At 40.9% G+C, this 16,327-nt stretch overlaps 1 protein-coding gene across 2 annotated transcripts in view; it reads left to right on the top strand.

Annotated features, from left to right (window-relative positions):
• Positions 1-343: 343 nt before the first annotated feature.
• HHIPL1 (HHIP like 1) overlaps positions 344-16,327 on the top strand; it is a 40,938-nt gene continuing 24,954 nt past the window's right edge. For both annotated transcript variants that reach the window (XM_075193343.1, XM_075193342.1), the window contains exons 1-7: positions 344-728; positions 2,790-3,436; positions 4,951-5,094; positions 6,532-6,860; positions 10,237-10,363; positions 11,559-11,704; positions 15,718-15,799. In XM_075193343.1, the coding sequence (XP_075049444.1) occupies positions 375-728; positions 2,790-3,436; positions 4,951-5,094; positions 6,532-6,860; positions 10,237-10,363; positions 11,559-11,704; positions 15,718-15,799 (1,829 nt within the window). In that variant the 5' untranslated portion in view covers positions 344-374. The remainder of the gene's footprint in view (positions 729-2,789; positions 3,437-4,950; positions 5,095-6,531; positions 6,861-10,236; positions 10,364-11,558; positions 11,705-15,717; positions 15,800-16,327) is intronic.

Here is a 16,327-nt window from a genome sequence, read left to right as displayed (position 1 = left end):
GGGCAGGAGCAGTGCGGGGCTCAGCCCAGGGGCAGTGTCAGGAGATAGGTGCAGTGTGAGGGGGCAGTGCTGGAGGGTCGCAGGTGCAGTGCGGGCTCAGCCCAGGGGCAGTGTCAGGAGGTAGGTGCAGTGTGAGGGGGCAGTGCTGTAGAGGGGCAGGAGCAGTGCGGAGCTCAGCCCAGGGGCAGTGTCAGGGGGTAGGTGCAGTGTGAGGGGGTACTGCTGGAGGGGGGCAGGAGCAGTGTTAGGGGGTAGTGCTGAAGGGGGGCAGGAGCAGTGTCAGGGGGTAGGTGCAGTGTGAGGGGGCAGTACTGGAGGGGGGTAGGTGCAGTGCGGGGATCAGCCCAGGGGAGGTCTTCTTACATAACAGGACAATGTGCAGCAGCTGCCGGAGATCACTGGGGAGGGACGAGCTGAATGAACCGGATCCAGTGCTGCGGGCAGAGGGATCTCTCAGGATGGGGCTGCAGGCTGTTTGGCTCCTTTTATCCCCGGTGCTGCTCTGCTCCCTGCCGGGCAGGGTCCGCTCCCACCCGCAGTGTTTGGACTTCAAGCCCCCGTTCCGCCCCCCGCAGGAGCTGACTTTCTGCGTCCAGTACAAGGACTTCGGCTGCTGCGAGTCTGCCCGGGACAGGGAGATCATGGACCGGTTCTACCGGGTGCTGGGAGACATGGATGAGTCCGGGTACGAGCTGTGCGCTGCCCATGTGCAGGACATCCTGTGCCAGGTGAGTGGGGCATCGCTGCACTGCCAGGTAACCTACCTGGTCCACGCTGACCCTACAGCCATCATGTACTATATCATCCAAAAGTCTTCCAGGTCTAGTACTACTTTAAATGAACACATTTTAAATGAAATGCTCTATTTACAACACTAATGTATTGCACCAAACCGGCAGGTCCAGCTGGGTCACTTGTCACCTTGATTGATATAAATGTTCATGGGGAAAAATAGCAAAACCTGTGATGAGGCGATCGCTGATTAGTAACGTCATGATCAAGATCTTCCACGTCAACATTAGGTTAAGTTGTTTATTATGCAAAATAAAAACAAAACTCTGTAAAGTTAGGAGTCAGCCTTTACTGATGTCCCCTAACATAGAATTATAACCCTGCTCCCCCTCCCTGCAGAATATTGCTGCCCAGCATGTGTGTGGTACAAGTTAGAGCAGCCAGTATAATTCCTTCATGGACAAATAAAATTGCATTTACCCCCCACCCCCTTCAGTGCAATGTGGGTCATTGAGGGGCAGATTTTCACACTTTAGCTGGATCAAATTGAGGATCATAGAAGGACAGAACGCTGCAACTAGAACATAACCCATAATAATTCCTGGACCCTGCTGGATCTTTGCTTATATCAGTTTGATCCTTTGCAAAAGTTTCACTCTTCCATGTAAATTTATGCACCGTGGAGTGAAACTCAACACCGGTGCAAAAAAGATGACTCTGGATTTCACAGCCTAGAAAAAAATAAATGATTGCACAATATATTCTTAGCGCCTTCAGGTGTCATAGTTCATATTTTTAGCTATGACAATATTTTGTCACGATCTAACACTATGGAAAAGTACAGCAGGTAGGAAACAAGACAAAATATATATAAGATTATGGCTACTTTGTTTCTATAGAATTATTCAGAAATGCAACATTGAACTATTGGTCCATCTAGTCTGCCCATTTTATAACCTATGGTAACCACAAACCCTATTTGATCCTTAGTTCTTTGTAAGGATATCACTATGTCTATCCCAAGCATGTTTATATTGCTCTATTGTATTATCCTCTACCACCTCTGATGGGAGCTATTCCACTTATCCACTACTCTTTCTGTGATGTAATTTTTCCTCACATTTCCTCTGCACCTACTTCCCCCCAGCGTCAGTACATGTCCTCGTGTTCTAATACTTCTCTTCCTCTGAAGAATGTTTCCCTCCTGTACCTTGTTATAAACCTTAAGGCTGTTCAACGCTTGTGTCTTTCCATTAAAGGCAATATAAGTTCCTTACCAATGCTGGGCAACATTTATACATTTGGCAATAACAATAATGTCCCATTGGTCATTGACATAGTAGTTTAGGTGTGCTGTCCTAGCTGGCCCCAAATGAGAAGAAAATTTGTTAAATCTATTTGCATGTATTGGGGATTATTGAGTGTTGGGTGCAGTTTTTTACGTAAAACACACTTTTTGACACTGCGCATGCGCACCAAAAATGTGTACACATAACTCCGTATTAATATTTTTGCGTATCCCTGACTTGTCTCCTTTTGTCTTGAAAGGAAAGACGGAGGGTGTGGATGAGCGTAGGCCGACACCAATCCAACAAGGGAGTATTGACATAATTTCAGTATAATTAGAGGTGGACACATGCGCAGATATGGCGATCTGGAGACATATTTGTTGTGGGTGTTCGAACCCCCAGTCATCAGCAGCTGCATAGACCTTTGCAGTGTTATAATGCTCCCCACTAACAAAAAAATCAGCCATAACCTGGTGCTGGTTGCGGTTTTTGTGGGGGGCGGGGGTCTCCCTGCTTTTCACCGTCCCGCATTAGTGGTCACCAGACCAGGATCAGGTAACCTGAGCACATGAAAAGATCCCATTTGAAGGAGCCCCGAGGAACCCCCCCATCTCTGTCAACAAACACCGCTCATAAAAACGGGTTAAAGTTATCCAGGTCCCTTGGTGACCACTGAGCCCTAAGCAGGAGTCTAGTTTGCCTAATGGCTGATTCAGCTCTGTTAGTAATCATTCCAGCTTATTTTATCTCTTTTTTTTTTAATTCTAGGAATGTTCCCCGTATGCAGCCCACTTATACGACGCTGAAGATCCGACCACCCCGGTGCGGACCATCGCCGGCCTCTGTGAGGAATATTGTACGGACGTCTGGAAAAAGTGCCGGTCTGTATTCCGGCACATGACGACCGACAAGGATCTGTTGGCCTTGGAAGGGAACATGGCAAAGTTCTGCCGCCGTCTGACTCTGGACGACACCGATTACTGCTTCCCCCGTCTGTTAGTGAATACAAAACTGACCCAGAATTTGGGCTTGGTGACGGCTGACTCGGAGGGTTGTCTACAGCTGTGCCTGGAAGAGGTCGCCAATGGTCTGCAGAATCCCGTTGCCATGGTACATGCCAATGACGGCACTCACCGATTCTTTGTGGCAGAACAAGTCGGTCTGGTGTGGGCTTATCTCCCTGACCGATCCAGGCTAGAAAAGCCATTTTTAAACATCTCCCAAGCTGTCCTCACCTCTCCCTGGGAAGGAGATGAACGGGGCTTTTTAGGAATTGCTTTCCATCCAAACTTTAAGCACAATGGCAAAGTCTACGTTTACTACTCGGTGGAAATCGGCTTTGATGAAATCATCCGGATCAGCGAGTTCAGACTTTCCGCTCATGACGTGAACACAGTTGACCATGGCTCAGAAAGGTAATATTTCCACACATCTCGGGCTGCTGAGCGACTCTTTAAATTATTAATGTGTCTGGTTCTATGGGCTGAATGCCAACTGTCTGTAACCTCCACGGTATAACAAAAACATTGTGTTTTGCTGCCAAATTGTGAGTGGCCGCTCCCAATATTGGTGAATTATGCCAGGAAAATAAGCGATCGTTGACTGGTTTCAAGAAAGTTCTGTCTGGGTGTCCGTCTTATTTTTAGTAGTTTTCCATCTTGTACTTCTCCAGGAACGATTAATTGAGAAATACATCAGCCAAGGGGCATTTACCTTCAGATGAATTTAATTTATTGACATGTGTAGGAAGGGACGTATCAAGCAATCACAGAGCCACCAGACTTTTCAATCTTTCTGCTTTGCTGTTGAGACATCCATTTGTGGTGGAATTGGGTGAGCTAAATTAAACAAGAAAAACTTGCTAATCTGCCCTGTCCGCTCCATTAAATTAAGTCTTCTCTGATTGGTTGGAGCAGCCAACTCATCATATACTTAGGGAATCCTTTTAAATTATGGGGTGGGCAATAGCATTGTTGGTCCAATGCTTGGATTATATAAAAATATGTTTTGATTTAGGGTAGGTGAGGATTGTGTGCACTTTGTACAATAGTTTACATTATTACATCTGTTTTATTTTATTTATAGATCAGTTTAAACATTTACTTGGACTAATGGACTATGCCTGTCCATGTCAGGGCTCCGAATGTTTGGGCCGTTTATTTTCCTCTGTAGGAAGTAATGATTTATTCCCTGGGGGTAAATGTATCAAGCTGCGAGTTTACGGCGGTTTGAAAAGTGGAGATGTTGCCTATCGCAAACCAATCAGATTCTAGCTGTTGTTTTGTAGAATGTACTAAATAAATGATATCTAGGACCTGATTGGTTTTATAGGCAACGTCTCCACTTTTTAAGCCTGCCGGAAACTCGCAGTTTGATACATTTACCCTCTGATCTAATGTAATAAATTGGCTATTGCTGTACACATGACCTTTTAGAGGTTGGTATATAGACAAATTGTACTTGCTGCAATGACTTTAATTGAGTATTCGATCAAACCAGAGCATATAAGTTGCTATTATATGGTTTTGGTAATTAGTTGGAGTAGGAGAAGGGGTATGTGCAAGAGCTATCACCGGTCGGTAGGATAAGTAATACAATTAAAGCAATATTTTGGCTTCTGTACAGAAACATCCTAAGTCATTGGTGTCTATGGGCCTCTAAAGGTAAGTGCAAAAAAAAACAAACGGCGCAAATTTGCTCCTGGACAAGCTATGTTGCAATGCAAGAGGTGCAAATGCATTTATTTATTTTTTGCATGTAAGGAAAATACTCAATAGCTCTCTTTTGCTTTATTTCTATCACTAAATGTCATTTTTTTTTTGTATTTTTCTCTATCTAATAAAATGAAGGACAGTTTGTTAGCCGTAAATTGCTCCCTTTTAAGATGCTATATTCATAACGCAACCGATGACCCAATGTTGTGTCTTAGGATAATCCTGGAGGTGGAGGAGCCGGCGTCCAATCACAATGGCGGGGAGCTGCTGTTTGGCGACGACGGCTATCTCTACATATTTATTGGGGACGGAGGGATGGCGGGAGATCCGTTCGGGAAGTTTGGAAATGCTCAGAACAAGTAAGAACAACAACCACTTCTATCCTAAGGGAACTTCTTTGTGCAACGTTGTATCTGTAGTCGCTCGTCAGCTATGTGGCCCCCGGGATATGTGCTTAGTTCAGAGGGATCTGAAAGGTCACAAGTAGGTGGAAATTGAAGCTGCTGTGTTTATAAATATGAAGATTATTTATTTTGGCTTCTAGTAATGTCACTTACAAAGTAGTTTAGATGTTTGTTTTTATTTTTTTTGCAATAACAATCATAATATTTTTTTTTAACTTAACAGCACATTATAAACTAAAGAAGACAATTCCTTCTTATTGCAAATGACGCCAGAGTGAGATTGCTGGTTTTAAGGCGGCAATGGGCGGACCTGCCGCCTGGATTGCATTATAGAGGGAGCGGGTCCGGCCATTGCCGCTTAAAACCAGCAATCTCACTCTGCCCATTGTAAGTGACGTCATTCACACATGTGCCGGGAATGAAGCGTGTGGGGAATGTTGTATGTCTGTTGTACGGCATGTCTTTATTTCCTACTTGTCGCTTTTATACTAATCAGAATTTTTACCTCTGTTTAAGTTTTGTCTGCATTATTGTAGCCGAAATCATGACTACCACCGGCTGACCCATCTGCGACGTGTGTGGAAGTTAATAGATTACTGCAACTAACTGTTATTTTTTTTTAGCCAACTTCTCTACAGGGCACCATGTGACCAACTCTTCACCTCTTGTTTGTTTAAAACTGCAAATAATCCCACTGCCACCAACAGTTGTCAAAATATCAGCACAGTATACATGATTCTGTGTATGTGTGAATCTATATATATCTATCTAACAAATCAAATCGCTCTGGTTACCTGTAAGAAGATGCATTGTTTTGTTCATTTACAGTGTGCTCATAGTTGTGTGATTACCATGGAAACCACAGTCACAGGACACGTGTCGTAAACAGAGTGGCTTTGGAATGCCGTTCTTCTCAGCATGCATATCCCTCCTCCTTCCTTTGCTATCACGTGACCACCAAGGAGCTTCAATACTAACTGGCTCTGATTCTGAAATCAGGTTGCACTCTCCTGGGAAGAAGAAACCAAATGCTTCACACCTGGAGGCATTTGGTCTCTACTGCTTTCCAGGAGAGTGTGTTTGCAATGGCTGCCATATATAAAACCTCCCTTAGAAAGAAACATCAACTGAAGGAATGAGAAAATTGAAGTGATCTAATATTAGCTGAGATGTTGGTGTATTGTGTAGTATAGTGGCTGTATAATGTGCTCTGTAAGACAGGTGAACCTGTAAGATGTGATCTGAACAAGGTGTTGCTGATGGGTGAAGGGTGAAGGGTGAAGGGTAGGGGGGGTGGACTTTGGACACCAAAGGTTGTGAGCCTACAAGCTCCAGTTATTTAATTTATGCCCCACCCTTATTTTTGCCTTTCTCTCATGTCTTTTTTTCCAGGTCTACGTTATTAGGCAAAGTCCTGCGCATTGACGTCAACCACAACAACCATGGCCCCCTTTACCGAATCCCGCCAGACAACCCGTTTGTCAATGACGTAAACGCCAGACCTGAGGTCTATGCTTACGGGGTGAGGAACATGTGGCGCTGCTCTTTTGATAGGGGAGACCCCCAGACAAAGGAGGGGCAAGGACGCCTGTTCTGCGGAGATGTAGGACAGAATAAATTTGAAGAAATCGACATTGTAGAGAGAGGAAAAAATTATGGCTGGAGGGCCAGGGAAGGCTTCAGCTGCTATGATAAAAAGCTGTGCGCCAATTCGTCACTAGGTAATGACACCTCACCACGTGGTAGCGCTGTACACTCAGTTACCTATACTAATCATGAATATAAAGCATATAATAATTTAGTATGAATTAAAAGACAAGTATTCTCAAATTGCGGCACTCTCGGGGAGGGGGGGATGTATCAAACTTTCTTAAAAGGAAAAGTGGAGGTGTTGCCCATGGCAACCAATTAGATTCTAGCTGTCATTCTCTAGAATGTACTGGATACAATAGCTATGAATCTGATTGGTTGATATGGGCAACACCTCCTCATCTTCAGAAAGTTTGATACGTCTACCGCTGGGAGTTAAAACTTAAAATAACACCAGATTATAAAAATCCAATTTTTAAATATCCACAATTTACTAATCATTTATCAAGTATATCTCGTTGGAAAATATTTAAAATTAGACTGTGTCAGAAATAATAAACTAAAAAATATGACACACATAAATCTACTAGTTACAAAGGGGTCAGTCCAGTATATACAGAATACAAGGGATAGACAATATAATAAGATTGGGGAATATATCATTAGAATATAGAACTCTAGATATTCTGAAGACCTGGGGGTAAATGTATCAAGCTGAGAGTTTTCCGGCGAGTTTGAAAAACCAATCAGATTCTAGCTATCATCTATTTAGTACATCCTACAAAATGACAGCTAGTATCTGATTGGTTGCTATAGGCAACATCTCCACTTTTCAAACCCGCCGGAAAACTCTCAGCTTGATACATTTACCCCCAGATTAATTAAAATATTGTGTCCCACTGAAACACATAACTATTCAGACTGCCTTTATATTGCATGTGTCCATTTGAAGTAAGAATCGATACAAGTTACATGTTTTGAAACAAACTAATTTCATGTTGAAACTGTGTCATTCCTTTAGATCCAACAACACTGTCCTTGAATACACACAAAACACCTCTATAAATTATAGATAGATCAGTCTCCATAGGGATCAGTAACTGATGGAAACTGTTCACTTTTATTTAGAGAGGATAAATTCTAATTGGAACATCATAAGCAGGGTGCGGAGGCCTATTTTTAGTTATTTTCTTTAAAAAATATAAAAACGTTTTTTCTCTAATAATGCGATCTATATATTGCAAGGGGAGATAATCTAATAATAAAGGATTATTCGTTTTAATTGTGGATAAGTGAACATTGTGTGGACACTGAGAGTGAGTCCATTGAGGATACTTTTGTCTTTTGTTTCTTATAGGATATTAATATGTTTCGGGTAGCGCCCTTTGCAATATAAAGAAATACGTATGATTTTTTTTTTCTATAATTGCATAGTGTAGGAAGCCTTTCCTGTGCAGAGAATCCATTTTTTGAGGGGGTATTTTGACCTAATTATTTAGAAAAGCCCTCTCTCTGGGGATGATAATTACTACAGTATTCTCGAGGGGGAGGGATCCATTTTTAAATGATTAAAATGATGCGTTAATAGAGCTTTGTGTGATCATTCATGTTAAAGGAGAATTCTGTTAAAAAATTTACTTATAATAAACACCCTCTGCCTAAATATTATAATTATGGGCATTACATGCTTAGGACCCTCACAGTTTAGTATAAATGAGGCCCCCGTCGGCTCCTGCAGGTCTTTGCTGCCCTCAGTGGTCGCATAAATGTAAACTAAAGAAGTAGATTGTGTCAAATTCCAGGCTGAGTGTCCTGGAGCATCATGGGGCCACATGAGCTGCCGTGACTGAGCTTCTAACGAACCTGGGACTCGTCTGACACATTTTTTTTTATTTTTTTTTCATCCATTAAAAAAAGAAATCCATGGATTTTCCTTTAATTTTAAAGACAATTCTTCCATTGAAAACAATGTCGTTCATTTAACAAGGCCACAAATTGTGTCATTCCATCTGCTTTTTTTGTGCACACCTCCCAACCGCCCCAATTTTGGCAGCACAGTCTTGATTTACGACTATCCCGCCATCCCCTAGTCCCCCAGTTTGTCCTCGCTCACCGTGGTTGGGTGCTCCACTCAATTCAAGGCTGCTATTATGGGAGGATTGGGGGGTGTTTCTAGACAATCTCTTGGAGCCATGATCACGTCCAGTGTGATGTGGAAATGCCCCTAATGTAATAGAGCCCCACCCCCTTTCGGAAGTGTCGCGGCCTTGTCCTGATTTTTAGAGATTATAAAATTTGAGAGGCATAGCATGTGGTCAGAGTGCCCAGGTCTGTCTGATGTGACTGAACTTGTGATGTCCGTTGCTCACCAGTGTGCTTGTACCGCTCTACAAATAATCAATGTAATTTAAGCACTCTCAGTTTGCTGTTTAATACTACTGTAATCTCACGTATAATGCATTTATGCCCCCTTCCATTTTTCCTACCTCCTCTCTGCAGAATCTAGCTGAGAGTAATGGCCAGGACAGAGTTAAGTTTTTGTGCTTTTACTGTCAGGAGCCGTGCGCAGGTTTCTGTATAACGCTGCTGTGGGACGCTCTTATTCACCAAACATTGTGGCTGCACACTGCAAAACGCGTTGGGTTTCCACTGATGCATCTGGTTGGTTTGCCTAGCGCTTCTGTTCTCGGGATATGCCCCAGTAAATTGAAAGCGCCACCTTTTTGTGTAAGGAGGCGGTAAAAGTTTGAGGTGAAAAAAAAATTCTCTATCGCTTCAGAACCACGCCTTTCCTTTACTTAATTTTGTCCACTTTCTACCTGAATTAATGCTGGGTTTATCCTTATTTGTTGCAGTAATTGTGACAGACATGTCTTTTATCACATGTGGCATTTTTGTGTGTTTTGATTATTTGTTTTTACATTGGCAAAGTCTGTGGATGCCCCCAATCTGAAATACCCCAGAGCGCCCCTTTTTTTCATGCCTTTCTGGTATATATAGCATCTTTCATTGCAGAACCAGTAAAAAAAAACAACAAAAACCTTTAGAGAATAACATGATAATGATTATCGTACAAATATAAAGTTTTAGGTGACAGATTATTTCTCAGTGCTCCAACGTGTCCCCCTCCCGATGAGCAGTAATTATTAGACATATGGGTGAAAGAATTCCAAATATGACAGCTATTTTCCTGTGGGAGCTGTGACCTTGTGACACACTAACTGGTCTCGGCGATGCAGAAAACATCAAGCTGTCAACTACCTTTGTGGCCTAATTGGCAGCCAATCTAATTGTTGCTGATCGGGACACATGTCCGCGGAGAATTACACAGCGTCATTCTGTGACAGTGTTCTAATTTCCGTGTTATTTTAGAATTTGTGTGTTTAAGATTTTTGTTGTGTCCAGCTATTAAAACCTTATCGTTAATAGTGAAATGTTTAACACAGATTTGTATGTGGTAAATAATGTTTTATAATTGGTTAAATCAATAAATCTGTTTCTCCACAGACGACGTTCTACCGATTTTTGCCTATCCCCACAAGCTCGGGAAATCTGTTACAGGCGGATATGTGTACAGAGGCTGCCAGTATCCAAATTTAAATGGACTTTATATATTTGGAGATTTTATGAGTGGGTACGTTTTTTTTTTTGTTTTGTTTTTGTTTTGATAAAGCCTCTATTTGACGTTCCTATATATGAAATGTTGTCTATTACTGAGCAGAATAATATACCTGAAGTAACTGGGGTGTTTTTTTAGCAAACTAAATATACCCACCAGTGGCGTAACTACCATTGGTGTGGCAGGTGGCGTGCACCAGGGTCCATGAACGGGGCCCGCTGTATGGCAGTGCAGAGGGTCGGGGTCCCCGGTTCCCTCCTCCCTGCACCGGGGCCCACAGCTAGCTAGTTTCGCCTCGGATACCCACGGTGCACTCTGTGACACTCCTCTGCAGCAGTCTGCTGTTTTAGGGGGAGGAGTTTGTCTAACAGAGCAGACACAGAGTGACTGACAGTACAAAAGGAAAAAACAGTTCTAAGGTCACACACAATGTGAAATCAAAATATGTGTAAGTATGTTTGTATGTAATATATATATATATATATATATATATATATATATATATATATATATATATATATATAATTTCAAGACCTAATATATAATAATACATCTGAAAACAAATTTTAGAAGTACTGAGAGGCGGCATGATTACCATAAGTCAAGGGCAGAGACATGTGGTTTGGCGGAGGGGGGTTGGGGGTGGTCTGGCATTTAAGAAGCGCTAGACATGTCCGGGACATGGCACAACGCCTTTTTCAGAGGGAGCATCACTGTATCCCAATTTAGGATTTTTAGTTGTTGGAATTTATGCTCCATGTCAGACATTGCACAAAATCCATGCATGGTACTTTCATTTAACTATCCAGTTACATTTTGGGTACATTGCACTGATTACATCAATACGTTTTATGCCAAAGTCTCGCCAATAATAATTCTGTTAAAAAAAAAAAATGTCTGCCTCCTCTGTGTGTCTCTGGAACACTTTTTAACCCAGCTTAAAAATGGTTGTGACAGTCCCCATCCATATTTGTAAATGCAAATATTGAGAGAAATATTATACCTGTGCTAAAACATGGTTTACTGAGCGGCTATGATAATGAGCCCTATTCCAAAGTCTGATGTAATCGTTCTTCCGACATTGATTCTGATGAGGATCAGCATTAGGGAACGACATGTACAGTTCTTGGACACAGGGAATATCTTTTATTAAAGACCATTTGTACTTAACAAGCCTTTAAGACTGAACCATCTCTTTGTTTTACTGCAGACGTTTGATGGCTCTGAAAGAAAATCGGAATACGGGGGAGTGGCAGTACCACGAAATCTGCATGGGCACCGGACAGACCTGCGTGTTTCCCAATCTCATTAATAACTATTACCAGTACATTATCTCGTTTGCTGAGGATGAATCGGGTAAATATAATCAAGTTATACCCTCTCTATAATATGCTCCTTGTCGACTCTTTTGACCTCGCCTCCGGGTGGTTTACTGGGAAAGTGGCAACGCATTTCACATCGTCATGATCCCAGCCACCACTGCACAATGCCGCAATGGGCGTCATCACTCATCATGGGGTGGTGGAGAATGATGACATGATTCGGGAAGTGGGCAGGATGTAGTAGAGATTTTGTAGTGTTTGTTTGCTTTTTGGTTTTTTTATTATTGCATTTTAATTTTGTTTTGTTTATTCTTTCAAGTTTTTCTACACATGTAAAACGTAGGTGTGACTTAAACAGATCACTACTGTACTATAGTGTTTGTGCTGGAATGTTTTTCAGTTTTGTGTACGAGCTTCAGAGTGTTTAATTGGCACAGTTATCTCTGATATCGCAGACTGTGCGCAGTTTCCTCCGTTCAGCAGCTGTGGGGGTCAAGAACCCTGCTATATTGTTTAAAGACAATTTACCCTATTGTCTAATATAACTATTAAGAGATGAGTGCATAATAATATTCACGTTGTAGGGTTGTTCCTATCTTCTATAAAAGTGTTATTAGAGGGTTCTCTACCTATAATTTATACGCCTTGCACTCACACTCGTCGGATGCCCCTTCATAATGACAATGATATTTATAAATGACCCGTGAAGATGAAATCACTGGATGGTGCTCCGCTCCCGGGAGGAAGCTGCTTAGAGACTGACTGACGAGTTTCCAGACATCATATCAGTGGGCTCTACTGGCTAGTTCCCAGTAATATGCTAAATATGGCATCACCTATAGTACATAGCAGATGGACCATAGGCTGAGTGTAATATAATACATTAAAATCATCCTCTTATGGGTGTGCAAAATGTGTATGAATGGGGATGGAACATGAATGATGGTGGGTGCGAGGTTAAAGCACTTTTGAAAGGGGGGGGGGGCAGTAAGTGTGTAAAAGGTGAAATGTTTATAGTGAATTGTGCGGTAAATCATTACAAGATGTGAAGTCACTATTGTCTTCTTCCTGTGGCAGATACTTGTTCACTTCTGTTGTTTTCCATTTCCAAAGTGTTGTACCCATGACTCTATCTTGGGGCTAACACGGTACCACCCTTTATGTGAACTATTTTGTTTTCTTTATATTTTAGTCTTCTTGTAGCATTTACACTGCCTGTGGACCTATTGGGGTTATTTACAAACTGGGAAAAAATGTTCCACACACAACGCATTTCATTTTCTGCAAATGCTCTGCTTAGCTTTTACATAGGTGCTCCCAATGATCAAAGTGGAAATTTTAGAAGTGGTGGTATAAAAATGTAAGTGACTGAAATGTGATAGTTCTACTATCAAAGCGCAGTAGGAGAAGTGGTGGTATGACATAACACCCTATACCCCCTACTTCCACCACTGGGTACAACCTCATATTCCACTTTGGAGAACTATCTATAAACCTTTTTTTTTTTTTCTCTCATTCACTAGACACCAGTGACCTCGACCTCACTGAGGCACAAGTGATACAGTGCCTCGTTCCTCGGTGCTGTCATTGGTTCCTATAGAATTTTTAGGCTTAATATTGGTCCGGTCTAAAGCATGACTGCCTCCGTTGTTACACTAGTTTTATTACTGGCCATTTTATTTTGCACATTATAGATTTAAATTGTAGGATGTTGGATATTGATGTTGGCCGCATATATTTATTACATTATAAAATACTCTTACTAACCTACAAGGTCATCAACAAAGCTGCACCAACATTCATCTCCTCTATTGTCACAAAATATCTCCCAACTCAGCAACTCCGTTCTGCACAAGATCTGCGTCTCTCATCCACCCTCATTACATCCTCCCATTTTCGGTTACAGGACTTTTTCCGGGCTGCATCCACTCTATGGAATTCTCTCCCTCGCATAATAAGACTCTCTCTCCTCTAGTCTACAAGCTTTCAAGTGTTCTCTGAAAACCTACCTCTTCAGACAAGCTTATAATATTCCTCAACCACCCTCTTAACCTCACTACATTACCCTATTACCACCCATTATACAACTACCCCTTGACCAACATTGTTGTGTGACGGGATCATTTAGCTTATGAGTCACTTTTACCTTTGCAGTCTGGCTGAGCCGCCGATAAATGTAGACTTAACCTCATGTGTCAAACTCCCATTGTCCCATAGATTGTAAGCTTGCGAGCAGCCTTCTCACCTCTTTGTCTGTTTTACCCAGTTTGTTTATTAGTTTACTATGTTTGTCCCCAATTGTAAAGCGCTACGGAATATGTTGGCGCTGAATAAATAAATGACGATGATGATGATTGAAGCCAAGAATTATTTTTTTTTAAATCCAGTATTTTTATTGAAATTTTTTAAGATATAAACATACTAAACAACAAAAAGAAAAGAAAAACCAAGAAGCCAAGAATTTTAAGTGTTCAACAAATACACATTTTGGTGTTCTCGCCCGGTGATGTCCTATGTTTGTTGTATGACGTTGAGATGCGAGTTTTAGTGCATATCTGTGTGGTGGGTGACACTGTGGAGCGTGTTTCTTCTGTGATATGTGAATTCATATTTCGTGGCACTGACGGGTAATATGTTGGCGGTTTGTGTTTCCTACAGTCTCTGCTCGGCTTATTACAACATATATTTTAACTGTTCTCCTCAGTGGTGTTTATCTTTCTCAGCCTTCTGGATCTTGGGAATTTGATGAGTAAATGATATGTTTAAGCCGGGCAAAAAAATCCTTCTCACACTTGCATGGTTTTATCCAGGAGACTGAAATAAGAAGTTTCTCAAGTTAAGATCCTTAATGAATCAGGCCCCTGGTCCCTATTAATTTTTTTCTGTCCCAATTTTCAGACTTTGAAATGCTCCTTTAAAATGTTGATGTATTTTGTGGACTGATTGTGGGTTATTGGGTGCTGATTTTGCATTAGACAGTGTTGATGAAGACCTGGATACATAACTGTTGCATACAGTTCTAATATAAATGTGTTTTTTACCTGTTTGTATTTAGTTCCACTTTAAGCTGATACCTCTTATGATTTAAGATGTCAGAACTGACCTTTACGTGTCTACCAAGCTGAGCCAAGAGAAGCAAATTCTCCAGCGTTGTCCTCTTCCAGTAACTCGCTCTACCAAATGAAATCTCTAGAGAGCAGTCTGAGCCCCTCAGATCCGCTGTGTGGGTTTGATGAAGGGAAAAAAATCTGTCACAATATTGTTACGGTCTCCAATTCACCGACTGTTTGGGAGAAAACGAGAACAATATTGCAAATTAATGATGTTTCTAGCTCCACTTGGTGGAAACAGAAAACATAGTTTTAAATTGAATCTTTTGTTCCATCAAAAAATCACTGTTTATCTCCAGTTCGGCAAAACAAACGTCAATCTGTTACTCCAAAAATATTACTCCTTGTATAACATTCTATTAACACTTTGCAACAGGAAAGGAGAACTTGAACATGTGAAACATTGTAGCCTCACAACAACTTTATAAACATCATTTTTATATCTCTCATGTTTTGCTGAAATACAAAACCAGTTTTTAAACAACGTTTTACTACTTCAAAAATGTATTTAATAATGTGTTTTTTTTATTGTTTTTTGTTTGTGTGTTTTTGTTTTTTTTAAATGACATTTAGTAACAATTTAACTAGGGGTACAACAACAGTGATTTTTTTGGAAAGAAAAGAAAAACACTATAAAAATAATACAAAAATACAGTACATTTTTAAATTGTTTAGAGGTTTTTGTAAAATATGCTAATTTTCATTTCTTTATTTGACCATATTTTTATTCACATTAAAGGACGCTACAGGTCTTGTCCATCTTACCTACTACTCTTCCTACTATATCATTAAGTGTAATAGAATTATATTATATATACAAATTTAATAGCTGCAGCAGACATTTAATTTTTCTATTTGTTTAACTCTTTGTTCCTTCTTGTGTATAAAACGATCCCCTCTGTTGCTATTACAATGGTCTGTTTGTTTTTTCTTGCAGGGGAACTATATTTCATGTCTACCGGTATCCCAAGTGCGACGTCCCCTGCTGGCGTTGTCTACAAGATTGTGGACACCTCAAGGTGGGAGTTTTTGGGGGAGGTTTTTGCATTTAAAACTTATTTAAAATGGACTTTTCATCCTGCTTGAAACTACATCGCTGTGCCCCTAAATGCCTGAAGTGCTTCTCTAACCTCTCAACTGCAAATAATGTCACTGGGGGTCTGACCGTAAAGGAGAGGGGCAAAAAAAAATGATCAAACAATTAAAACAGACCTTTATAGAACAGATAACTCAAATACATGGGGCTTTTTTTTATATTTAATTTAGTTATTGAATCTGGTGATACGTATTGGTTCAAGTAATTTGAAATAGTTCAGTGTTGGAATTGTCTATGTTCAAAAAGTTTGATATCAGTGTGTTATTATATCGGTCTATACAATTAATAATAACATTACTAACATAACAATGAGTTTCCATTGGATGTCAGGATTTCTACTGGTCTCATTTTGACATGTGGAATCTCCTTATTATAAGTATTATAATACACGGGTCTTGTAAGATGACATACCACACAAACGCATAATGATTGTGTCTAGTAATGGTCGGTC

This window comes from Mixophyes fleayi, chromosome 12, assembly GCF_038048845.1.
Source record: "Mixophyes fleayi isolate aMixFle1 chromosome 12, aMixFle1.hap1, whole genome shotgun sequence".
Lineage (NCBI taxonomy): Eukaryota > Metazoa > Chordata > Amphibia > Anura > Limnodynastidae > Mixophyes > Mixophyes fleayi.
This window is presented reverse-complemented; position numbering and strand designations above follow the sequence as displayed.